The sequence below is a fragment of the Sceloporus undulatus genome, chromosome 3, assembly GCF_019175285.1.
Source record: "Sceloporus undulatus isolate JIND9_A2432 ecotype Alabama chromosome 3, SceUnd_v1.1, whole genome shotgun sequence".
Classification (NCBI taxonomy): Eukaryota; Metazoa; Chordata; class Lepidosauria; order Squamata; family Phrynosomatidae; genus Sceloporus; species Sceloporus undulatus.
The window spans coordinates 187707042-187728015 of NC_056524.1; the positions used below are offsets into that span (position 1 = coordinate 187707042).

The following is a 20974-nucleotide window of genomic DNA, read 5'->3' on the forward strand; positions in this document are numbered from 1 at the left end:
GAGAACCAGGAGTTCTCTGTCTCCAGACTGTCTCTTTCTCTGTAGAGCTTGGAGAAGTTACTTTGTGGATCTGCTGGCTGAAGAATTCTGGGAGTTGCATTATGAGAAATATAACTTTTTAAAATTTTGACCTCGAAGCACTATGTCAGATCATTGTGTCATATAGCCCAATAGTGTCTACTCTCTAACATTTCAGGCAAAAGGCTTTCCTATCATCCACAATCTGAGACCTTGAAATCCCAGGCATTGAAGATTAATCTTTTTGCTTGAAAAGTATATATCAGCCTTCTTCTGGTAACCACATCCTCGGGTGCCACCCGTGAAGCCACAATGACGTAACAGCAGAATGTTATTTTTCAAGACTCACCCCGGACTTCTGATTGGGGTTTGTCTGCCATTTCTGCTAAATGCACTCTGATTCTGGCTAAGCTTTCTTTTATGACTGGATCTGGAGAAAACTGGTTGAGATGGACAGGTTTCATACCTGTAATGGTAGTCTTTGAGTGGTCATCTTGCAATTCTTTTTAGGATGGGCAGTAGGAATCATAACTCACTAGTAGTGCACACGAATACCAAAGGTCCCATGTTGAATCCTTGCCATCTGTAGTTAAAGACCTAAGACCCTGGAGAGCCATTGCCACTCAGACTTAATTTTAGGTACTTTCACATATTCTTATGATGCCAACACCCAAGATCCTTTAGTGGGTATTGCTATTATGGGAACACTACTCCTGGGACCTAATTTATACCATGGCCCACATGGATAGCTACGTGAAACAGTTCAGCAGGAAGCTGCTTTGTGAGAATATGAAGTATAATATTCTCATGCTGTTTGACTAACAAATTAAGTGATTGCAGCCACATGAAAAAAAGAAAGAAAGGAAAATTGCTATAACATTGCTAAAATGAGATAGGATAATCAGAAATTGCATCACAGAAACAGCTACAGTGTACCTGTTGGACCACAAAAAGGTGGCCCAATAAAGAATAGACTAATGAGTCCCATAAACCAGTGTTAGTGGACTGGTGTCATGGGCTGCTGGTTCACAAAGAATTTTCAGGAAAGAAAGAAACAGTTGTACAAACATGTTACTGGTCCCAGCATTACAAAATAATTGGTGGTTCCCCTTCCCCAACAAACAGGCTGAAAAGCACTGCTATAATCCATTATGTGCTCTGTAATATTCACAGTACATTACTGTGCCATTTCCTATTGTGGAATCCATCTCTGAAAATACTTGCAGAAGTGACATCTTTTGTCAATAACTAATATTGAGGAGAACTTTGTGTTACTCTACTGAGATGAACAGATTTGCAGACGCTGTAATGACAACATGTACAGCAGGGGTGGAGAACATGTGGCAATTCAAATATCATTGGATTGCAAAGCCAATCTGCCTTAGGCACTATAGCCAATTGGGTGGGATGATTGGACTTGCAATCCAGCAACAGCATCTGGAGGGCCACATGTCCCCATTCTCTGATATATAGTGTTCTATAAACATCCTTGTCATTTTGGTCTGATTTTGACAACTAGCAAGCCAACATGTCTGTGATGGACATCTCAACATGCAGTAATTTATGGTAAGTATGTCTAAAATTTCAAACAGCTAAAATGTCTCTCCTTAATGACAAGTAAATTTGAAACAAATAACCAGAGGTGGAATCATAGCAAATATATTTTACTGCTGTATTATCTATGGATGTCTGATAACTCATATGGAGCAAAGAGCTGGGATTATTTGATGTTGAAGCAGGATCATATATATTTCCTTTCCACCATGCAGACGGCAAGGTGTGAGAAGAGTCCCGAGCTTGTACATTATGACATCCATTTGGTAGAGTACATTGTTAGTATACGTGTGTGTGTGTGTGTGTGTGTGTGTGTGTGTGTATGAGAGAGAGAGAGAGAGAGACATTGTACCAACTTGATGTGGGTGTACACCCTTGTCTGTCTTTCCTGTCTCTGTCTGGTCCATCTCCTCTACCTCTGCTACACCCCCATTTTGTATTCAGGATCCATTCACAGACTTCTCTCTTTTCTCTTTCTCACATACACTTGCAGGCTAACATTGCAGTTCAAAATTGGCAAAGCAAAAATCTCTGCCAAGTACTCCTTACCTGCCCTCCCTCTTAGAAGAAGTTTGTTTTTTGGAGACCGCTGGGAGGTTGGATGGTTTCTGGAGGAGGAAGTGGACATGCACTGTTATTTTTCCATCTCTGAACTGTGTTCTGTTTTCCATTTGTTTGATTAACCAATAGGTCAGGTATACTAAGGCTATGCAGTAGGTTTTGCGGCTGATGTGGCATTTCAGTCTGAGGATCTGGACTGGACATTGATAAACCAAGGAGGGATGCTTCTACAAATAGGAGCCAGAATTCACTGAATGTTTAACCTAGAATTACGCATTTGTGACTGGTTCATATTCGCAATCCCTACTTATTCACTAGTTTAGGGAATATGTAGGGACTGTGAAAATTGCCCAATGTGCACTTAACAAGCAACAGCCACTTCAAAAGACAGAGGTCTGTTTCCCTGTTGGTTGGGATTTTTTGTAAATAAGTAAGTCAAAATAAAATTAAAAAAAATAACAGAAACAAAAACATCATAGAATTGTGGAGTTGGAAGGGTCTGCAAGGGCCATCCAGTCTAATGCCTTGCTTTACAGAAATCCACTGCTAAAGCATACCTTAGAGGTGTCCATCTAAACTCAGTTTAAAATAATTAAGAAATAAAATGTACTCTTAAAGCAATAAATACGTTTTTCAAAACCTTTCAAAAATTTTCAAAACATGCTAACACTTATGTGCTACTTTATAAATAAAATTCTGAACTCTGTTCTGTATCACCCATAAGTCTTCCAACTTTGGTTTTCATCTCTAGTTCTAACCTATGTGCTATTTTAACTGCTTAGTTACATAATTAATTAATTAATTTCATTTTATGCCACCTTTCTCCCAGAAATATCAGCATAACATTTTCTGAATTTTCATGAATGTCCCAATATTTCAGGAAGCTAAGTGAATGAATTGCAGGCATGGGATCTCTCTGTACGACAAAGTCTATAGTAAAATATATTTGGCTTGCCTAAGTTGCCCCTTTGTTACACTCTGCCATAAAGCTCATACAGTGAAACAATGAGAATGAGGACAAGACTGCCTTTTTCCTCCCTAGGAATGTAGTCAAGAGATTCTACAGTCAAACTATCTGCCTCCAGCTCATTCTTTCAGCAACAACAGCAACAACATGTAAAATCTCATAAAGAAAGAAATAAAGGAGGAGGGGGGAAAGCCCCAGCTAACGACCAATATTTTAAACCAAAGTATTAGGCCATGTTGTGCTACGGCTAGGAATGATAGAAAGGTCTTTAGACAAATGAGCAATTCGTTCGGCATTTCGTTTGGATAGAAAGGCCATCTCAGGTGTCTGTGTGGATTCTATCTAGAGAGCAGCCTCAGGCAGATTGACTCCATTCCAGCTGTACTACAACTGTGCTATCTGTTTAGGCAGTGGATCATTTCAGAGAGTGGCAGGTGAAGTTATAGCCATCAGTCAAGTGACCATATAAAGAATGTCTTGCACATTTCCAGTATCTCGCAATGCAGCATATACTCACACTCTCTCTCTCACACACAAAATCACTAATCATTAAGAAATAAAAGAACATATATTCTCTTAGTCATAGGGTCTGGAAGTATTCAGAATATTTCTACCCTTTGCCCCAAACTACCACTGCAAAATTGCATCCCAAAAAAGTCATTTTACAGTTTTACTCCTGAGAATTCATTTTTTTGTCATATCATTACTGGGAGATACTGCATTAAGGTTAACGGAAACCTAGGTCTGTCTTCTTATATATACTGCTTCCTATAAACATTTCTGATGGAGAAGATGTTCAGCATTCTGCAGTCAATGCAAAACAAGACAAATCAATAGATAAATTGTGAAACAGAGCATTTGCCATTGATGGAAAAGTGGAAACTGTGCCCTGGTCTGTCAAATGTGAACAATTCTGCTATCACATCAAATATATATCTGGTTCGAAGTCTGTTGCAGACCTTACACTGTATTTATCAGATTTGGGGCACACTGGTAAGTGTCCAAGAGTTACAGAAAATATTTACAAACAAGATTCTCATGCTCAAAGACTAAAATAAAACATAGTGTAAAATCATCATCAGAAATACTGTTATTCCTCAGTTAATGAAGTAGATGTGTTCCTGTGTATTACTTCTTTAACAGAGAATGTGGCACCCCTCATTTTAAACCATAAACCAGTACAGTCTTAAATAAACCAAACCTTAGTCCTGCTATGGTTTTTAGGTAATACTTTATATTTAGCCATTCAGAAAATCCCTACTGCTGTAGGACAGTTCTGCCACTTCTGCAATTTAAACATGTATCTTTTAGTTTTGTCAACACAACTTGTTTTGGTAGCTTCAGTTATTCTGGACCAACTTGACTATCTTCACAAACGTCCCAATAGTCACACCTGCAGCCAGTTTTTGCACCTGCAAAAGGCACACTGAATAGATACATTTTGACTGAAATTCAGCTGAAAGTGTGACCTGGAAGTAACACAAGGTCTATTTCTAATTTACACTTCTTGTGTGAATGCATGCTCAATGTTTGTCTGGTTTGTGATGTTTTGAAGGGTCAGGTGAATATTAAAGGGCAAACTGTGGCACCAGGACTGGCGATTTTAATTTTATTTAAAATTTAAAAAAAAACCCAGGTTCCAGGTGTCTTGAGTCTAATGGAAGACTACAAAAATGGATTGGAGCCCCTGCCCTAGACCAATAATGGATTTGCTCTATTAATATAATTTTAGATGTTCTCTGGTTACCTGAACCCCCCCCCCCCCTGCCCCACACACACACATTTGAGCCAGGCAAACAAGATTAAGAATTTCAGCCACCTTAGTATGAATTCCTGTGAATTGATGATGTGGTCTACACATTTATGTCTTCAATTTTTCAACGTTTCCACTTGGCTGTGCCTTAATATAAAAGTATTCCCTTGTGTTTCCCCACAAAAAATATGAACTCTGGACTTCCATCCAAAAACATTCCTTAATTCCAATCTAAGTTGAAAGTTTCCAACATGAAGTTGCTCTGAATAAAAGATATACCAACAAGCATACTTTGTTTACAAAAAGTAAACAAAAATAACAACCACAGGCGATCTACATATTTTTAAAGTAGATGATAAGACATTTAAATAGTTCATATACATGGCTGGGCTCAATGAACGATCAGAGTGAGATTGCTGTCAGGAAATCGGAAAAAGACTGGGACTTGGAAGAGCAGCTATGAAAGAACTAGACAAAATCCTGACATGTAAAAATATATCACTGAATACTAAAGTAAGGGTGGTCCACACCATAGTATTCCTCATTTCTATGTATGGTTGTGAAAGCTGGACAGTGAGAAAAGGTGATAGGAAGAAAATGAACTCATATCAGATTCGGTGCTGGGGAAGAATGCTGAGGAAACCATGGATGGCCAAAAGACAAATAAATGGGTCCTTGAACAGATCAATCCTGAACTCCCCTTGATACCAAGTTGACAAAACTGGGGCTGACGTACTTTGGCCACAGTATAAAAAGAAAGGACTCACTAGAAAAGACAATAATGCTTGGTAAAGTTGAGGGCAACAGGATAAGAAGAAGGCTGTATACCTGATGGATAAATTCAATCAGGGAAGCCATGGCCATGCATCTGCAAGACCTGAGCAGGATGGTTGAGGATAGGATGGTTTCTCATTTATAGGATTGCATTGGGTTGAAATCAGCTTGAAGGCAGTTAACAACTATGACAAAGTTGCATTAATGTGGTATTTCTTATACAGTGGTCCCTTGGTATTCATGGGGTTTGGTTCCACGACCCCCTGTGGATACCAAAATCTGTGGATGCTTACATCCCATTAAATACAGTGCCATAGTAAAATGGTGTCCCTTATATAAAATGGCAGAATCAAGGTTTGCTTTTTGAAATTCATATATTTTAAAAATATTTTCAAGCTGTGGATCCTTGAATCTGTGGATAAAAAAATCCATAGATTTAGAGGGTTGACTGTACATTACAGTAAATCTAAATTTGTTTAAAGTACTGTGTATTATTATTAGTCTGCATATTATGCAACCCAGCACCACTGTCACTGACACTGCCAGCCTTCCCCATCCTGGTGCCTGCCAATGTGAGGGACTAGAAGTCTCATAATCTCAACTAGTAAAACCAGTTACTATATTGGCTGGGGATGGTACGACCCATACTAAAACATCTGGAGTGTATCAGAATGTGGAAAACTGCTACAGGTCAGTTTAGTAAGGGGCTCAACTAAATGGTCCTTGTGGTCTCTTCCAACTCTATGATTCTATGAGGTTTATCCATACAAAGATGACAATTCAGATGGGGAAAAAGCAACAGTAAACTGAATGTTATTTCTTTACCTATCACGGCTAAGGGAGACCTGAATATAGTGTTTTTCTGCACAAAGACCATAGTGCCATTCATCAAACTGCTGTCAAACTGGAACAGAAAACTGATGCTAGTTTAGGATGCAAATTGAGAGGATGTTTCTTCTCAAATAATTCTGGACCAAATACATACCAATACCAATGTCAAACAATATGAAGAAAAGGACAGCATTATGGCATGAGCAATGTGCTTTCCCTGTGTAAATTCTTTGAAAAGTCTCTCCCTTGCTCATTACTTCAGCATCTCCACTGGTGAAAGGTACACTAGATCTGAAAGGCAATTTGTTACACCAGGTTTACTGTTCTTAAACAACTCCTTCTAAAACACATAGTACCTTACAGTTAGCTTACAGTTGTAAACTGCTTAGAGAGTGTGGTAAGAAGCAGTATATAAATGAAGCTGTTATTGCTACCTGAAAAGGTTTGTTGACCTATGTTTGCTCATTAACTCCAAAGTACCAACATGTTCTAAATATTGTTATCAATAATAATTATACAAGATCAGAGACTTATGGCAAATATATTAATTTTAAAAGAATTTGGAATTTGCCTCCCAAATAAGTACCTAGGAACAATCTACTACAGGACAGATCAAAAACACAAAATGGCAGAACACCTTTAGTGGCCCTCAGTGTTCCACAGCTGAGACCATGCCAACATATCATTAGCGAGATACAACCAATTCTGGAGAACTTTTTTATTGGCTACGTTTCAATTTGTGCATCCTCCAGATGTGGACAGGATCCTTGGAGTAGTGAGCGCCACCACATGTATACTGGATCTCTGCCCTTTCTGGTTCCTGAAAGCAGCTGATCAAGTCGGTAAGGTGATTGGTGAATGCCACTGCCTAAAAGAGGCTGTGGTAAGGCCGTTACTAAAAAAAAGTCCTCTCTGGATCCCACATTCTGAATAATTATCTGCTAACCTCTAATATTCCATTATTGGACAAAGTTCTGGAGTGAGTGGTGTTTCTGGATGAAATGGATTATCTAAATCTATTATAATTTAATTATATTCATCAATTCCAATTCATTAATGGAGGCATGAACAAAGAAAATGGCTTCATGGAACACTACATATATTAATACAAGAGTCCTTGCTACTGTAACTAAAATAATTTTCTAACCTGGGAAACTGACTTTTGGTAAGCAGATTTATTGCCTTCACACATCAACACTAACGGACCACCGCATTACCTGTATCCCCTTATGCAGCCTTTTGAAAATTTTGTGGAATGTTTGCCATTCCATTCCCATAAATGTGTGTATATACTTTCTGAGTATTTATTATCACTCTTTAAGCATCAAAGCAGAGGGTTTATATCAACAAAATTAAGTGACCAAAGGAACAAACAGGGTTCTAGCTGGGGTGTATCCACACTGCAGAACTGATGCAGATTGGACACCACTTTAGCTGTCATGACTCTATCCTACAGAATCCTGGATTTGTAGTTTGGTGAGGCACCAGAACTCTATGACAAATACCCTACCAAACTACAAATCCCAGGATTCTGTAGGATAGTCATGGCAGTTAAAGTGGTGTCAAACTGCTTTAATTATGCAGTATGGATACACCCTTGAACTATAAATTTGTGCACTACAGATTAGCCAATTTCACTGCTCAGGTACATTGAGCTATGTGCATACTGGATGGTTTGTCCACTTTTAATACCAGATTCAAGTATCTCTAGGCTGCCAGTTTTGATACATACAGTCAGATATTTTGCTGCCCGTGGTGGTGAACTCGACTAGACCATCAGATTGGACTGGATCTTTTAATGTCTGTGATGGGACAGTGTCCTTCACTGCATGGAGTATCAGACTAAAAGGTACAGGGCAGGTATAGAGAACTGTCCTCTGACAGTTTGCTACCAACACTCCCTCCACTATTTGCTGTTTGAAGCAGCTACATCATGTTGCCTAATGTTTGGACTGGCCTGTCACAATGCTACAATATTAGCTACCATCGCACCATACGATGTAGCTGTGCCCAACCTGTCTTGAAGGATGCCATGTAGGTGCTTAGTCTCAACTCCATCACTATCTTCCTCCATGTGATGTGAGACTCAACATCTTTTGGTGATGCAGTCACATTTTCCAGCTATGTATGTTGACAGTGGGTGGTATAGCTAAAGTGACAGGATTTTTCTGTTTAAAGTTCAAACCATTACAGGATTGGGATATAAAACAGCTGCAACTTTTGTCCACAGATTAACTGTACGAGACTCAAAAGATGGTAAACAAACACATTGCTCTAACACAATAGTTAAAATATTGATAGCAAAGGGGAGGGGGTGAAAAGTCATCCTTCTAATGAAGTTTTTGTTTTGTTTTGTCTTGTTCCTTCGGGCTTCAATGAAAAAAACACACACCATTAATGAGAAACTTTAAAGGCTTGTTAACAATATCCTTTCATCAATCAGAAGCACTGTCAGTGTGTGGAGCTCACGTCAATTTTCACCTTACCACACAGCTACCATTTCGGACTTCCTTATCCACTTTCCAGCCCTAATATATAGATCCTTGTCGGGCCAGACTTGAAGGTGATGGAGCCCAGACATTCTCCATCTGTCTGCAGCTGGTGCCAGTTCGTCCAGAAGATTTTGGACTACTGCCCTCAGTCACTTAAAGGCACATCGGTACCTGCATTTTCTCCAGTCCTTGGCCTCCAGCTTTTAACTGCCACCTACATGTAATTTCACACAGACCAGAGGCTGGTCTGGATCAGCATTCAGCACAGAGCTCATTTTAAACCTTAATGTCTCCAAAGCTGATAAAGAATAAAATTGATGTTAACTTCAGCTTCTTAAATACCAACTTCTAAATCAAAAGCCTTCCAATAGAGTGGGGAATGGTGGGGGTGGGGGTAGAATATCATTACAACATGCACAATAGCTTACCAAGGCAGAAACAATTAAACATCCTATAATGCCTTTGTGCTACAGAATGTTTTCCTAGTTTTAAAAAAGAAGAGAGGAAATTCGGCAACACAGTGATTGTCAAAACTTTTAAAAATTTCAGGATAGCCTTTCTGGGGGCAGGCGGAGGGTTTGAGGTTCCTTTTCCCTTATGGAGCTAAAAAACACTTCAAAGAACATAGGAACCCTGCTTTTCTCATGCGCTGTATTAAACATATTTATTTATTACTCATACACTATGTATGCTATTTGGAACAAAAATAGCACAGCCTTTTGACAAGCCATGAAGCTGCATGGCCAATTTGCACATCAATGTTACTGAAATATCCTGCCCACTTTAATGACTACAGTGAGCACTCAGTAATATTTTCCAGGTTTTAAAGCCAGTTCCAGAAAAACAGGAAAAGGGCCAATTGCGATAGACAGAAGATGCTTCTAAAGAAATCCTGTATAATACGTTTCTATTAATTTTATTAAGAATGTAAGAGCAATTACAATTGCATCTGATTGTCATTCAAGGAATTTTACATCCCTGTAAGGTTTTTTATGGTGTAATTACTCATGAAACAGTGAATCATATGGGGTTCCCTTTGTATTTACTGTAGGCTTGCAGCAATGTCTTTTTAAAATGGATTTTATTCTTACAGTAAATTGATGCCTTTCACAATACATGAAAAGAAAAAAGAAAAGAAAAAACCTCTCCAAACAAATATCAAACATGAAAAGTTCTGCTGCCACTTTCTAAAGTTGTTATGTTAGTGTTTGCAAAAATGTTGTGGGAAATAAAAATGAAAAGTAATGGTTCATGTTATTTATCAGGAAACACACTTCAAAATCTTCCCTTTGGCTTTAGTGTGCTTATACTTTTATCATATTGACTCTACTAATATTACTTGCAGTCCTGAAATGTACTATTTCTTGCTACCCAAACTATACCTTTAACAGTAGACAGAAATTAAAGAGAGGTCCAGAATTAGATATTTCCCCCTTTTTCCCATCTACTCCTGCATGTAAGCAGAAACTTTTTGGGTGAGATTCTGCTTGGTCTATTAAACTGAAATCTCATACTAATTCCCATTAGACTACTTAACATAAACAAGAAATATAGATGGCAAGATTTGTGTCTCAATCCAAAAAGCATTTCAAGCACTGTAAATGACTGACTATTTAAGGCACATATCTATTACATTTATATTCCACTTTTCTTCCAACATGTAGCCCAAACAATGACTGAAGAATCCCCAACCAGGCTGTTTCTCATTCTCACCCAAACCTGTTCAGAATTAGGAAGGTGGTGACATCAACATACTTGAACCTGAGAATGAGGCCGGTTGCATGCATTCTGAGATATTCCTGAACCACAAAGTCCCTTTACTAACACAGAGATATAAAGCATAACTCCCAGCTCAGAACTGTATTTTGTCTTCCAAACAAAATATTGTACCATAGGTCCAGTAGAAAGAGAGAGAGAGAGAATGAATTACACAACAGTGGGGTTCAACAGTGTTACAATATACTGCAGTTTCGATACAGAGTGATTGTATCCTTGGCTCAAGCATTTCTCCTCAGTTGAGGTTTTGTTTAATACACGTTTTGTATGAATTGGGGTGGGGGGGGGGGGATGGAGGGGCGAGAACAACTCATTGCAAAATTCAGTTTCTTCCATGGTCAAGGGCATCTATTTCATTATAAATGTAGTTCCACCAAAACAAATATTATTTTTGAATCTTTCATTATCTTAGTCTCTGGAAATGGGCTAAAACAGCATGTGTTGGTATTAGATGCTGCCGAGCCAGCTGTCGTGCCTGGCTGCACAGTGTCTCAATGTCAGCAGTTCAAAGCACTGCAAGGCTGAATGGAAGGAAACTTGATAGGTCAGTGGAACCCTATTCCAAGGAAAAAGAACATAGCTCTCTTGTTTCCAGAGTTTTCTTTAATTCATTTTGTGGGTGCATATGTGTGTGTGTGTGTGTGTGTGTTTATGTATATGCACGCACGTGGACCCTCTGTATATATACATATATATTAAAATATATTTACATGTATGTATGCATTTTCATAAACGATACTATGATCTGCCCCCATCTAACTAGGCTAATTCAGAACTAGTCAATTAGATTATGTTGTTCTTTTTGCGAGTCATAGCTAGAGCTTCCTAAAGATGATGCCAGTTTGCTGGGGGTGAAAACCCAGGGTGTGTGTGTGTGTGTGTGTGTGTGCGTGTGTGTATGGGCAAATATCAAGACTTATGACAGTGCATAGACAGTGAACAGAATGTGTGTTTTATATGGACAAGTGACAACACAAAAAGGCCAGACCAGCCTTTTTGGAGGGGTGGGATAGGGTGGGCTGTTGCAGTACTGCTCATCTTTTTTAAACAACAACAACAACAACAACAACAACACTACAGCATATAAATCAGTATGCGTTTCAAATTCACATCAATGAGTGACAAAGATTACAAAGGTGCCTGAAACATCATGTTGTTGTGTGCTTGAGTTCTCACTTGTGTTGTGCTAAGCATTTTGTTATGGTGAGCAGCCAGTCACGCCAAATTAAGGATACTGCACACTTATTAAGACATCTTACAAGAGCAGGAGCATTATCAGCACACATAAAGAATGCTAAGATCACACATAAGCAGCATTGTGGATTTGTCTCTTTCCATGAGAACCCCCTAGAGGTTCTGCTATCACAGCCCTCTTCATTAGTGGTCACGCCAAGTTGTAGTTTGGGCATCATTAGCAATCTCTGAAATCTCTGGCAAAGGAAGGCCATTCTTCATCTTACTATATAGCTACAGCACCTCTCACAATACATATGTGGGATGAAGATTGTAGGCCTGTAATACTACTAGACAGCTAATTCCTAAGGCAGACAGTCTGAAGCACTGCAAATAAGGCAGCTCAGAGATTTCAGCTCCGCTGTTCATTTTCAAATTCATTCTTAAACAGAAGGGAAAAAAGTAGTGAATGAGCATCTCCTAAACATATTGTAAAGCACATGAATCTAAATTCTTCTGAGCTACAGTGCCCTCTGTTGGAACACACACTGACAAAAGAATATGCAGCTTGGCCTACAACACAAAAACAAACATTGAGATGCCAGCTCATAAAAATATGCTAGTCAGACAACAAAGATTGCTACCTTTACAGTAGTAAATTGCTTTCTATAATCATTCTGAATGATTTTTGTTCCTTCTTGACCATTTTGCCTATTATTGTACCCAACATAACTTTGTCACTTTGCGATAAAGTAGAAATGGTTTCTGATTACACCAGCTTTCACCATGCTGGATGGAATTAGAGCAGAATGTGCCATTTCTATAACACCGTGCATACAGGAAACCATATCACCTATATCAAGCAGCCATGTCTTCACACCATAGCATTATACTTGCTACTGTAAGATGTTATGCTGAGAAAAATAAAAAGGGATGCAAGAATAGTGTATGAATATCTAACCTTCAGTTTTAAAATCATAAGGAAAAGATGGGCAAAGGAATCACTTGACAAGAAGTCAAGGCATGGCTGTGCTTTGATACATTGTGCCCTCAAGCCAGGAAGATATAATTATATTTTTGGGATTCCCATTAGTAAAAAATACTCTGAAGACAACCAAGAAAAAGCCACACCCTAAAGTTTTCAACAAGGGTGTTTTCTGCACATTACAGAAAAAATAGATCTGACCAAGTATGATAATCTGGTTTTTAATGTGGTACAATTTGGATGCATTATTCTCTGAGCACCTATATTTATACCTTCTCCAAGCACTTTGCATATTGCTGGAGCTAAACATATTCTAAACAGCTACAGTATTGTACATTGGTATATTCTTAGCAAGGGAACAAATCATTTGTGAGATGAACAAATGTATAAAGAAAACAACACCTGAAAGTGAAATACTTGCAAAAGGGGGGAAACTTAAGAGGCATCTGCAATTTTGATTGGTATTCTAACATCTATGGAAAAAACACTCAAACATATTACAAGGCTATATTTTTATCTTGAGTTTTTGCTGACATGCACAAACCACTTGAGCCTTGCTTTCATAGTTTATACTGCCACCAAAAACCATTGATAAAATACAGTCTTATATTGTACAGTGGGGTATAGTTTATTTTCTCGGTATATTGTACCCTGTATTTTATTTATACACACAGCCAAATTGTACATGCATAACAGGTTTTATTAATGTAATTCTAATATCTAAGTAACACTACATTAATAGAATAACATAATAATTCTTCTTAGCAGTGAGATTTCTAGGGCAACATCTATTTGAATGTGATATAAACAGAGCAATCAGTATTTCCATGTTACAATTTATGATTCCCATACTGAAAATTTCAGTTTCTGGTGGTTTGTAATATTTTACTTTTACTGACTTCTTTTTTTTTTTTAATAACCAGAAATTTTAGATACAGCATCCTTTGCCTGACTATATCTATATCTATATATATATTGGATTGCAAAAATAAAGCTTAGCTCTTGCTTCTAGTAGAAGGGAGTATTGTATAACATATGTGTAAATGTGAAAACTAAATAAAGCCAATGCTAAGCAAAAGCCATAATCACAGCTGATCAGAAATACTGTTCTTTTAAAGAAAAAGAATTAAACTTCTAAATTCTGGCAAAATGTGTCTGTAGTTCTGTTGAATAATTTTATAAAAACATTTGTTCTGTCATTAAACTACTTTATCAGCATCTATTTTTCTGCCCACATGAAGCAATGCTAATGGAGACAAAATATTTTTATTCATATCTTCTGAGCCATCTACAATGATCTGAAAAGAAAAGCTGTGAATAGGCAATTCAATAGCTGCTTCCTTTTGAATGGGTTTTCAGTGTGTTTCATTAACAACTGTTTACGTAAAACATCATTTCAACAGTTCAAACATCAAAGAAAACAGGAGAATCTTGGGCACCAAGCCTGGAAGAGGTACAAGCTTTTCAATCTGGACAAATACAAATCCAGGCAGGAACAGGGGGAGGTGTGTGTTGAAGCTTATGCATTTAATTTTGCTCTCTGAATACACGCAAAGGCTGCGGATTCCCGGCTGTCCCCTCTGTGAGCCAGATGCTTCCTTAGAGGGGCAGTTGCATCTAACATTTGCCATGCCCCTCCCACTCCCTTATCCTTGCTTTAATGGACATTAAAAATAGAACAAAACAGCACTAGAGATGGGAACAAAATACATGCACAACAGGCACAGTCCGCTGTACTCATTCTGCTGTAAAATGTAAAAACAAGAAAGGGCATACAAGCTGTATCCCCTAGGACACATTCAGCTTTTTTAATATAGTAGTGCCACCACACATTTCGCTTCGGATGTTGTATTATATTTATATGTCACTCAAATATTTACCATTTTCCTGAATTCTACTGTGTGTTCTGAAAGCTTGTTATAAGCCAAGTATCTTTGGTTATGTGTTTTGGCTGTATAACAGCTGTGCCTGAACTGCATCAATATGCTAACTTTTCCTTCTGAAGCTTCTCATGTGACAAAAGCCACTCTTTCAGATGACTTCCTCCCGTGTAGTTGCCAGTCTGTCCACCGCTGCAAATCACTCTGTGGCATGGTATTATAATCGGGACCTGAAATAACACACACAAAGGAAAATGAGGCTTCTGAAATCTTTTGCCTTCCCCTTTGGAAATACCTTTCTTGGAGCCAACTTTTATTATCCTCTTATTAGCATAAATCTTACCCAGCAGACCCTGTTGGGGGTTCAATGGGGATGGAGTTTTCCATAGAACAGAGAACCACTCATGAGTGCAACAAATTACACATGCACACCACACACACACACACACACACACACACACACACACTTCACTCAGGCTGAGAACAGGAAATAATCAAGAGCCCAATCCATTGATTTCAGAGCCATCAGGGTGAACCTGCCATGTTTCAAGCTTCACTGTTTGCTTCAGTGGATGGGCTTCTTGTTGAAAGACAGCACATTGTGTCCAAGCACTGCATTCTGTAACCCCTATCAATTACTGGTTTGGCCAAGTGGATGGTGAAACCCTAAAGAAGGGGCTGAACTTACTAAATCAGTTTGGAAAGAGAGGGAGAGTTGGAAAGGAGCTGCAGCTACCAGAGATAAGGATTGGGTCATTTTCACCTTAAATAAAGCACTAGGATTTTCAATTATGCATTTAGGTGGGCCAAAAGGGGTACATTTATCACAGCATAATTTCTATTATGTATTTTTACCTATTTTGTATCTTTTATTCAGTCCTAAGTTCATGCACTAAAGCAGCACATGGAAGAAATAATGAAGCGGAAGGGAAAGGGTGAGGGCAAGCATAGGGTGGGTAGATGAACACACTGCCCACTGCTGCATGCCATGCACAAGGGTAGTCATGTGAACATGGATACTGTGGAACAACAACACAAAAGAAAATTGGCTGTCTTCAGTGGTGTGGAAGGCGTCACACTATCATATCCATCTCAAAAGCAAGAAACTCCACGACACAGTTCCTCTCCTTGAAGAATCTCTGGAGTAAAAAGGAAGTTCTAGCATCAGAGGAAGTAAGCAGAGAGCTTTCCAGAGACCTTTGCTCATGTTATTGTTATTCATCATATTTATAACTGATGTGAAGCTAGGGAAGAGTGTTAAGAGGAAAAAAAACATAATGCCCAAGCAGAAATTAATGGTGTGGTTGAATTTAGAATGCTGTGTACATTTCTGCTTTACTCATCTATAAATACACACCTGGAGAAATAATAGAAAACAGAAAACAGAAAACAGAATTATGGAATATTTAAAACTGTTTTGTATCAGTTTCAAAAGACTTACTGTAGGTTGTAGAGATGACTATGCAGACTATGTCATTCCATTTTGGAGGGGCTAACATAACTAAAACCAGCTTTTTAATTGGTGCAGATACTTTTGGTGTATTTATTGTCACTATTGAAACAGCAACTAACTATGGGATGTTAGTGATGTTGGAATGATAACTGCAGCTAACTATTTTTGAAAAGTTATTTTCCAAACTTTGGCTTGCAGCCGCAGGATCTAATGTCTCTAAAAGAGAAATATTTTTAGATCTGGAAAGCTGAATATACCTTGAGACAATTCTCAGGTCTTCCAGACATTCCATGCAAGCCTTCAACATGTTTATTCCAAACCTGAATCCACACTGCAGAAATAATCCAGTTTTACACCACTTTAACTGCCAAGACTTAATGTTATGTAATTTTGGGAATTGTAGTCTGATGAGACATTTAGAGGCTAAACAGGCTAGCTTGAAGCTCTGGTGTGGGGGCGGTGTGGGGGTGTGGCATTTTGACACCACGTGCCCCGACACTGGCATCACACCGTGTGCCCAACCGCACGATAGGGGTGTTACGGAGCTCTGTTGGAGCAGGGTTTAGACACACTGCACCAAAGGAGCGTTGAAAAATTGCTGCTGTGGTGGCAAGGGCACCTTTTTGCTGGCGCTAAAAGGAGTGGCATTTTGCCATTCTTTTTAGCGCCAGCAAAATCCTGGATCAGGGCCACAGCATGCAACTGCTGTAGACCTAATTCAGTGAAGAAAGGAGTGGAAGGACGCTGCTTCAAAAGGGTGGTCTCTTTTGCCACACAGTCTTCTCTGTTGGAGAGCTCTGGTGTCACAACAAACTACAGTTCCCAGATTCCACAGTATTAAGCCATGGCATTTAGTGCCAAACTGAGTTATTTCTGCAGTGCGGATGCAGCTCAAGTACCTCAAAAGAGATGCCAGGTAATTCTGGGTGGCTTTTTCTCCCAGACTGCAGAAATTCATGTGGTACTAGAACCCATTTATAGTTTTAAAGGCTGCATGAACCATTCTACCAGTTTTACAGATCCCCCTTCCAAAAAGAATTCATGCAAGTTGTGAAATTCACTAGTACAATATGTGTTGATAGGCACTAGTGCTGATGGCTTTAAAAAAGAGAATAGAGAAATCCAAGAATGATAGGTCTTATCAAGGCCTATAAGCCATGATAGCTAAGTTGCGTAAATTACTATCAGTTGCTGGGAAAGCAAGAATGTTGAGAGAGCAAATGCCTCTGTATCTTTCTCGTAGAAGTCTTTGGCTAGCTAGCTTGCTAGCTGCTGTGGGAAAAGACACATGACTGGACAGGCTGGAGACTGATCCATCAGTGTTCTTCTTACATTCTTTCTATTCAGTTTAGAATTCTGTAGTGAACCAGTTTTTCTAATACGACATTTCATTCTGATATACAGGTGCTACATATACTCATATCATATAGAGAAACATGCACTTCCTCCCTAAAAGGCATACCAAATCAAGAATAATATTGCATTAAGAATTAAAAATGTTCCAACATTAAAATGTGAACTGGACTACAGTAATTGATAAGAGTTTAACAGTATCTGTGTTGTGCTGATGTTGTGTGCCTCCAAGTCACCTCTGATTTATGGCGACCCTAAGGTGAGCCTATCAAGGGGTTTTTTTGGGCCTGAGAGTGTGACTCATTCAAGGTCACCCAGTGGGTTTCCATGGCTGAGTGAGGAATTGAACCCTGGTCTCCAGAGTCATAGTCCAACACTTAAACTACTACTACATCATGCTGGCTCTCAGTATCTGGCTTTCATCAGTTCACAGCCCTGTTTAGACAAGTATTCTGTTCCAATAGTAGCCAACCAGTTAGCTATGGGAATTCTGCCAGCATGACATGAGTTTTGTAGCATTCTCCTACTCATCTTTACCAGAAACTGGTATTTGGAGGCATCTGTTAGCATCACCATAATATATGGCCACGGGTACCTCCATCCTTCATGAATTCGTATTACCCCCCCCCCCGCACATTTAAAGCTGTCCAAGCTAGCAGTCATCTCTACAACCTACAGTAAGTCTTTTGAAAATCTGTAAATTATATCTACTTGATCAACCACAAGCCTGTTAATACTCTGCAAGAACAGGCAGTGAAGCAGGATTTCCTCTGCAGAAGCCATGCTGATTTAGCAAGACTTGCCCTTCTCTATGTTTTACATTTTTCTTTAATTATGTTTTCCATCAATTTTCCTTGAAGAAAAGTGATGGAAAGTGGCTTGTAGTATCCAGGAATCTTCGGATCCCCTTTTTAAAAATGTTGTTATACTGGCCTTTCTCTAGTTTTCTGGTAGCAAGATTGATTTAGAAACCTCTTATATTTTTAGGAGATTAGAAATTTCACATTTCTATTTTAAAAAAAAATTTCAATGGATACTATCTGGCCATAATGATTTATTATCCATCTATCAATAAAGTCTGAAATTGTTATCTCTTGACATCGTTATTTGCTCCAGATTCTCATTTTCACCTCCGAGAAACATTCATTCAGGCAAAAGTATCTGCCCTATATCTAGATGTAAGGAAACCATGTGGCTTCTTTGCAATCTGTTTGCCCCCATTCAGTTTCCCTTTAACTCTTCTCTTACTCAGTAGTCCTTGCTAGCTATTTTCCTTCATGCAGTGCACCTAAATAATCTTTATTTGTTGGTCTATTTTAAAAATAGACATATCAAAATCCCTTGTGCATCCCTTATTACCTGGTGGTATTTCTTTTATGCAAATGATGTGTCATGAAGCCATCACAGATAAATAGCTTAAACTATAGTTAAGGCATTTTGGACAATAGCCTAAATTCTGTTAGATTAGATGAGAGGTGCCATGAAATGAATTGTGAGTACAGGTATTTCAAAGATATCTGGCAGCTTACTGTTCAGTAAGTCAAATTGGATGGTCAAACTACTCATGATCACAACAGATCTGTTTCTTTAAACATAGTTCTGCCCAAGTCATATGTATAGGCTTGAAAAGGATGCAGAGAAAGGCTTTATACATTTCCACTTTCGTACATGTTCTTACCTGCAGTTCATCTCAAATCTCAGTGCCAACCCCTTTGTTTCAACAAACCATACCCTGCTATGGAAGTAAGAAAAAGAGCCGAGGAAAGGGATCTGGATTCTATATATCAAATGATATCTTACCCTCATCTACACAGGCTTAGGCTGAATCTGCACTGCAGAAACAATGCATTTTGACACTGCTTTAACTGCCATGGCAGTTAAGAGATCTGTGGTGCCACAATAAACAACAAATCCCAGGATTCCACAGGATAGAGCCATGGCAGTTAAAGTGGTGCCAAACTGCACTATTTCAGCTTTAAGGAGATGGACTAATGCCATTACAAAGAGTTTAGGGCAAAGCACTGGTAAAGTTAAGTGAATAAAAAAGTCATGACTGATGGAGAACAGTAAGTAGTTCCCTCGATGAAATTAATGAATTTGTTAGAGCAATCGTTTTTCTCATTTTTGCAAAAGGATTTTGGCCCAGCATAACAAAGTATTGTTCCAAACAAGTCCAACTGTATTAAAACTGTGGCTTTTACCACAATAATTGTAAGAGGAAAGTACAGTGCCTTTCCACCACGCTGCTGCGTTTCTTTGCACATATTTAGTATATGTGCTCTATTCCTGTGATCAGAAGGTTTAACAGGTGTATTATATCAGAGTCAGCACAAATACAGCCTGCTTCTCATGATAACTACTTTTCAAATCAAGTAACAAAGTAAATGTGCCTACAATCCCCATAACTTATTAGTGGATTTGTTAACGACTCTCACTGGGCAGCCCTAAATGAGTTTCCTCTTGTATTGCCAAATTCTGCCTTTTGGAAGACTGCAGTACATGCTTTTCAGCTGACTCCAGCTCTTCCTGAAAATATTGTTCTTCCTGATTTTCAGAGAAAATGAATTTTTAAAAAGAAGCTTATACAGTGAAATGAGGGGAAATTATGGGTAACGAATGAGAAATAGGATAATGGATATTATGCACAGAATATGCGATGCTATACGAGGTGCCATGTTTTTTTCCTGATATAGAACCTTTCTATATTCACAACAGTAGCAATGTCACAAGCAAGCTTCTTCTGTACATACATCACATTTATCATGGAAATCATATTTGGATATGTTCAACCTTACATTTATCATTGCAGAGGATTTTCCATATTTACAGTGCCATATATACCAGAACTATATATATGGAATAACCAGAGCTCATAGAAGTTATTCTGAAGATAACAATGACCAGATTCCCACATGCTTGGGGAATTCTGGGAGTTGTGGTCCAAATAACATTTCTAATTCCAGGGATGCATTGTGTGCATGTATGTGCCTAAATACTCTAAAGGCACCAGTAACTGACAGATATTGGAAGGTAAGCAGGGCAAAGCCTTGGTTAGTATGTGGATGGCAGACTGCCAAGGAATACCCAGGGACTGTAGGCTATATTCCAGAGAAAAGAACTGGGAAAACCATGCGAGTATTCCTTCCCTAAGAAAATCCTATGGAATGCATGGGTTGACAGGTAACTTAAAGGAACAAGGATTATGGTTTCTTTTTGCACATCCAAATTGGGCAACTACAATGTAGGATAAGAAGGAACACTGACTGGGACACTTGTGTGTGATGTGCTTTCTTTACAGCTATGTCCTGCACAATGCAGACTACTACTGAAATTGGATATTTTATATTGGTTATTTTGTTGTCCAGGTGGAAAGATTTACCTAATTTGCAGGATGCATCAAACAG

At 38.6% G+C, this 20974-nt stretch overlaps 1 protein-coding gene across 5 annotated transcripts in view; it reads right to left on the minus strand.

Annotated features, from left to right (window-relative positions):
• Positions 1 to 13091: 13091 nt before the first annotated feature.
• Positions 13092 to 20974, minus strand: part of MGMT (O-6-methylguanine-DNA methyltransferase) — a 258236-nt gene continuing 250353 nt past the window's right edge. For all 5 annotated transcript variants that reach the window (XM_042459837.1, XM_042459838.1, XM_042459835.1 and 2 more), the window contains one exon: positions 13092 to 14994. In XM_042459837.1, the coding sequence (XP_042315771.1) occupies positions 14863 to 14994 (132 nt within the window). In that variant the 3' untranslated portion in view covers positions 13092 to 14862. The remainder of the gene's footprint in view (positions 14995 to 20974) is intronic.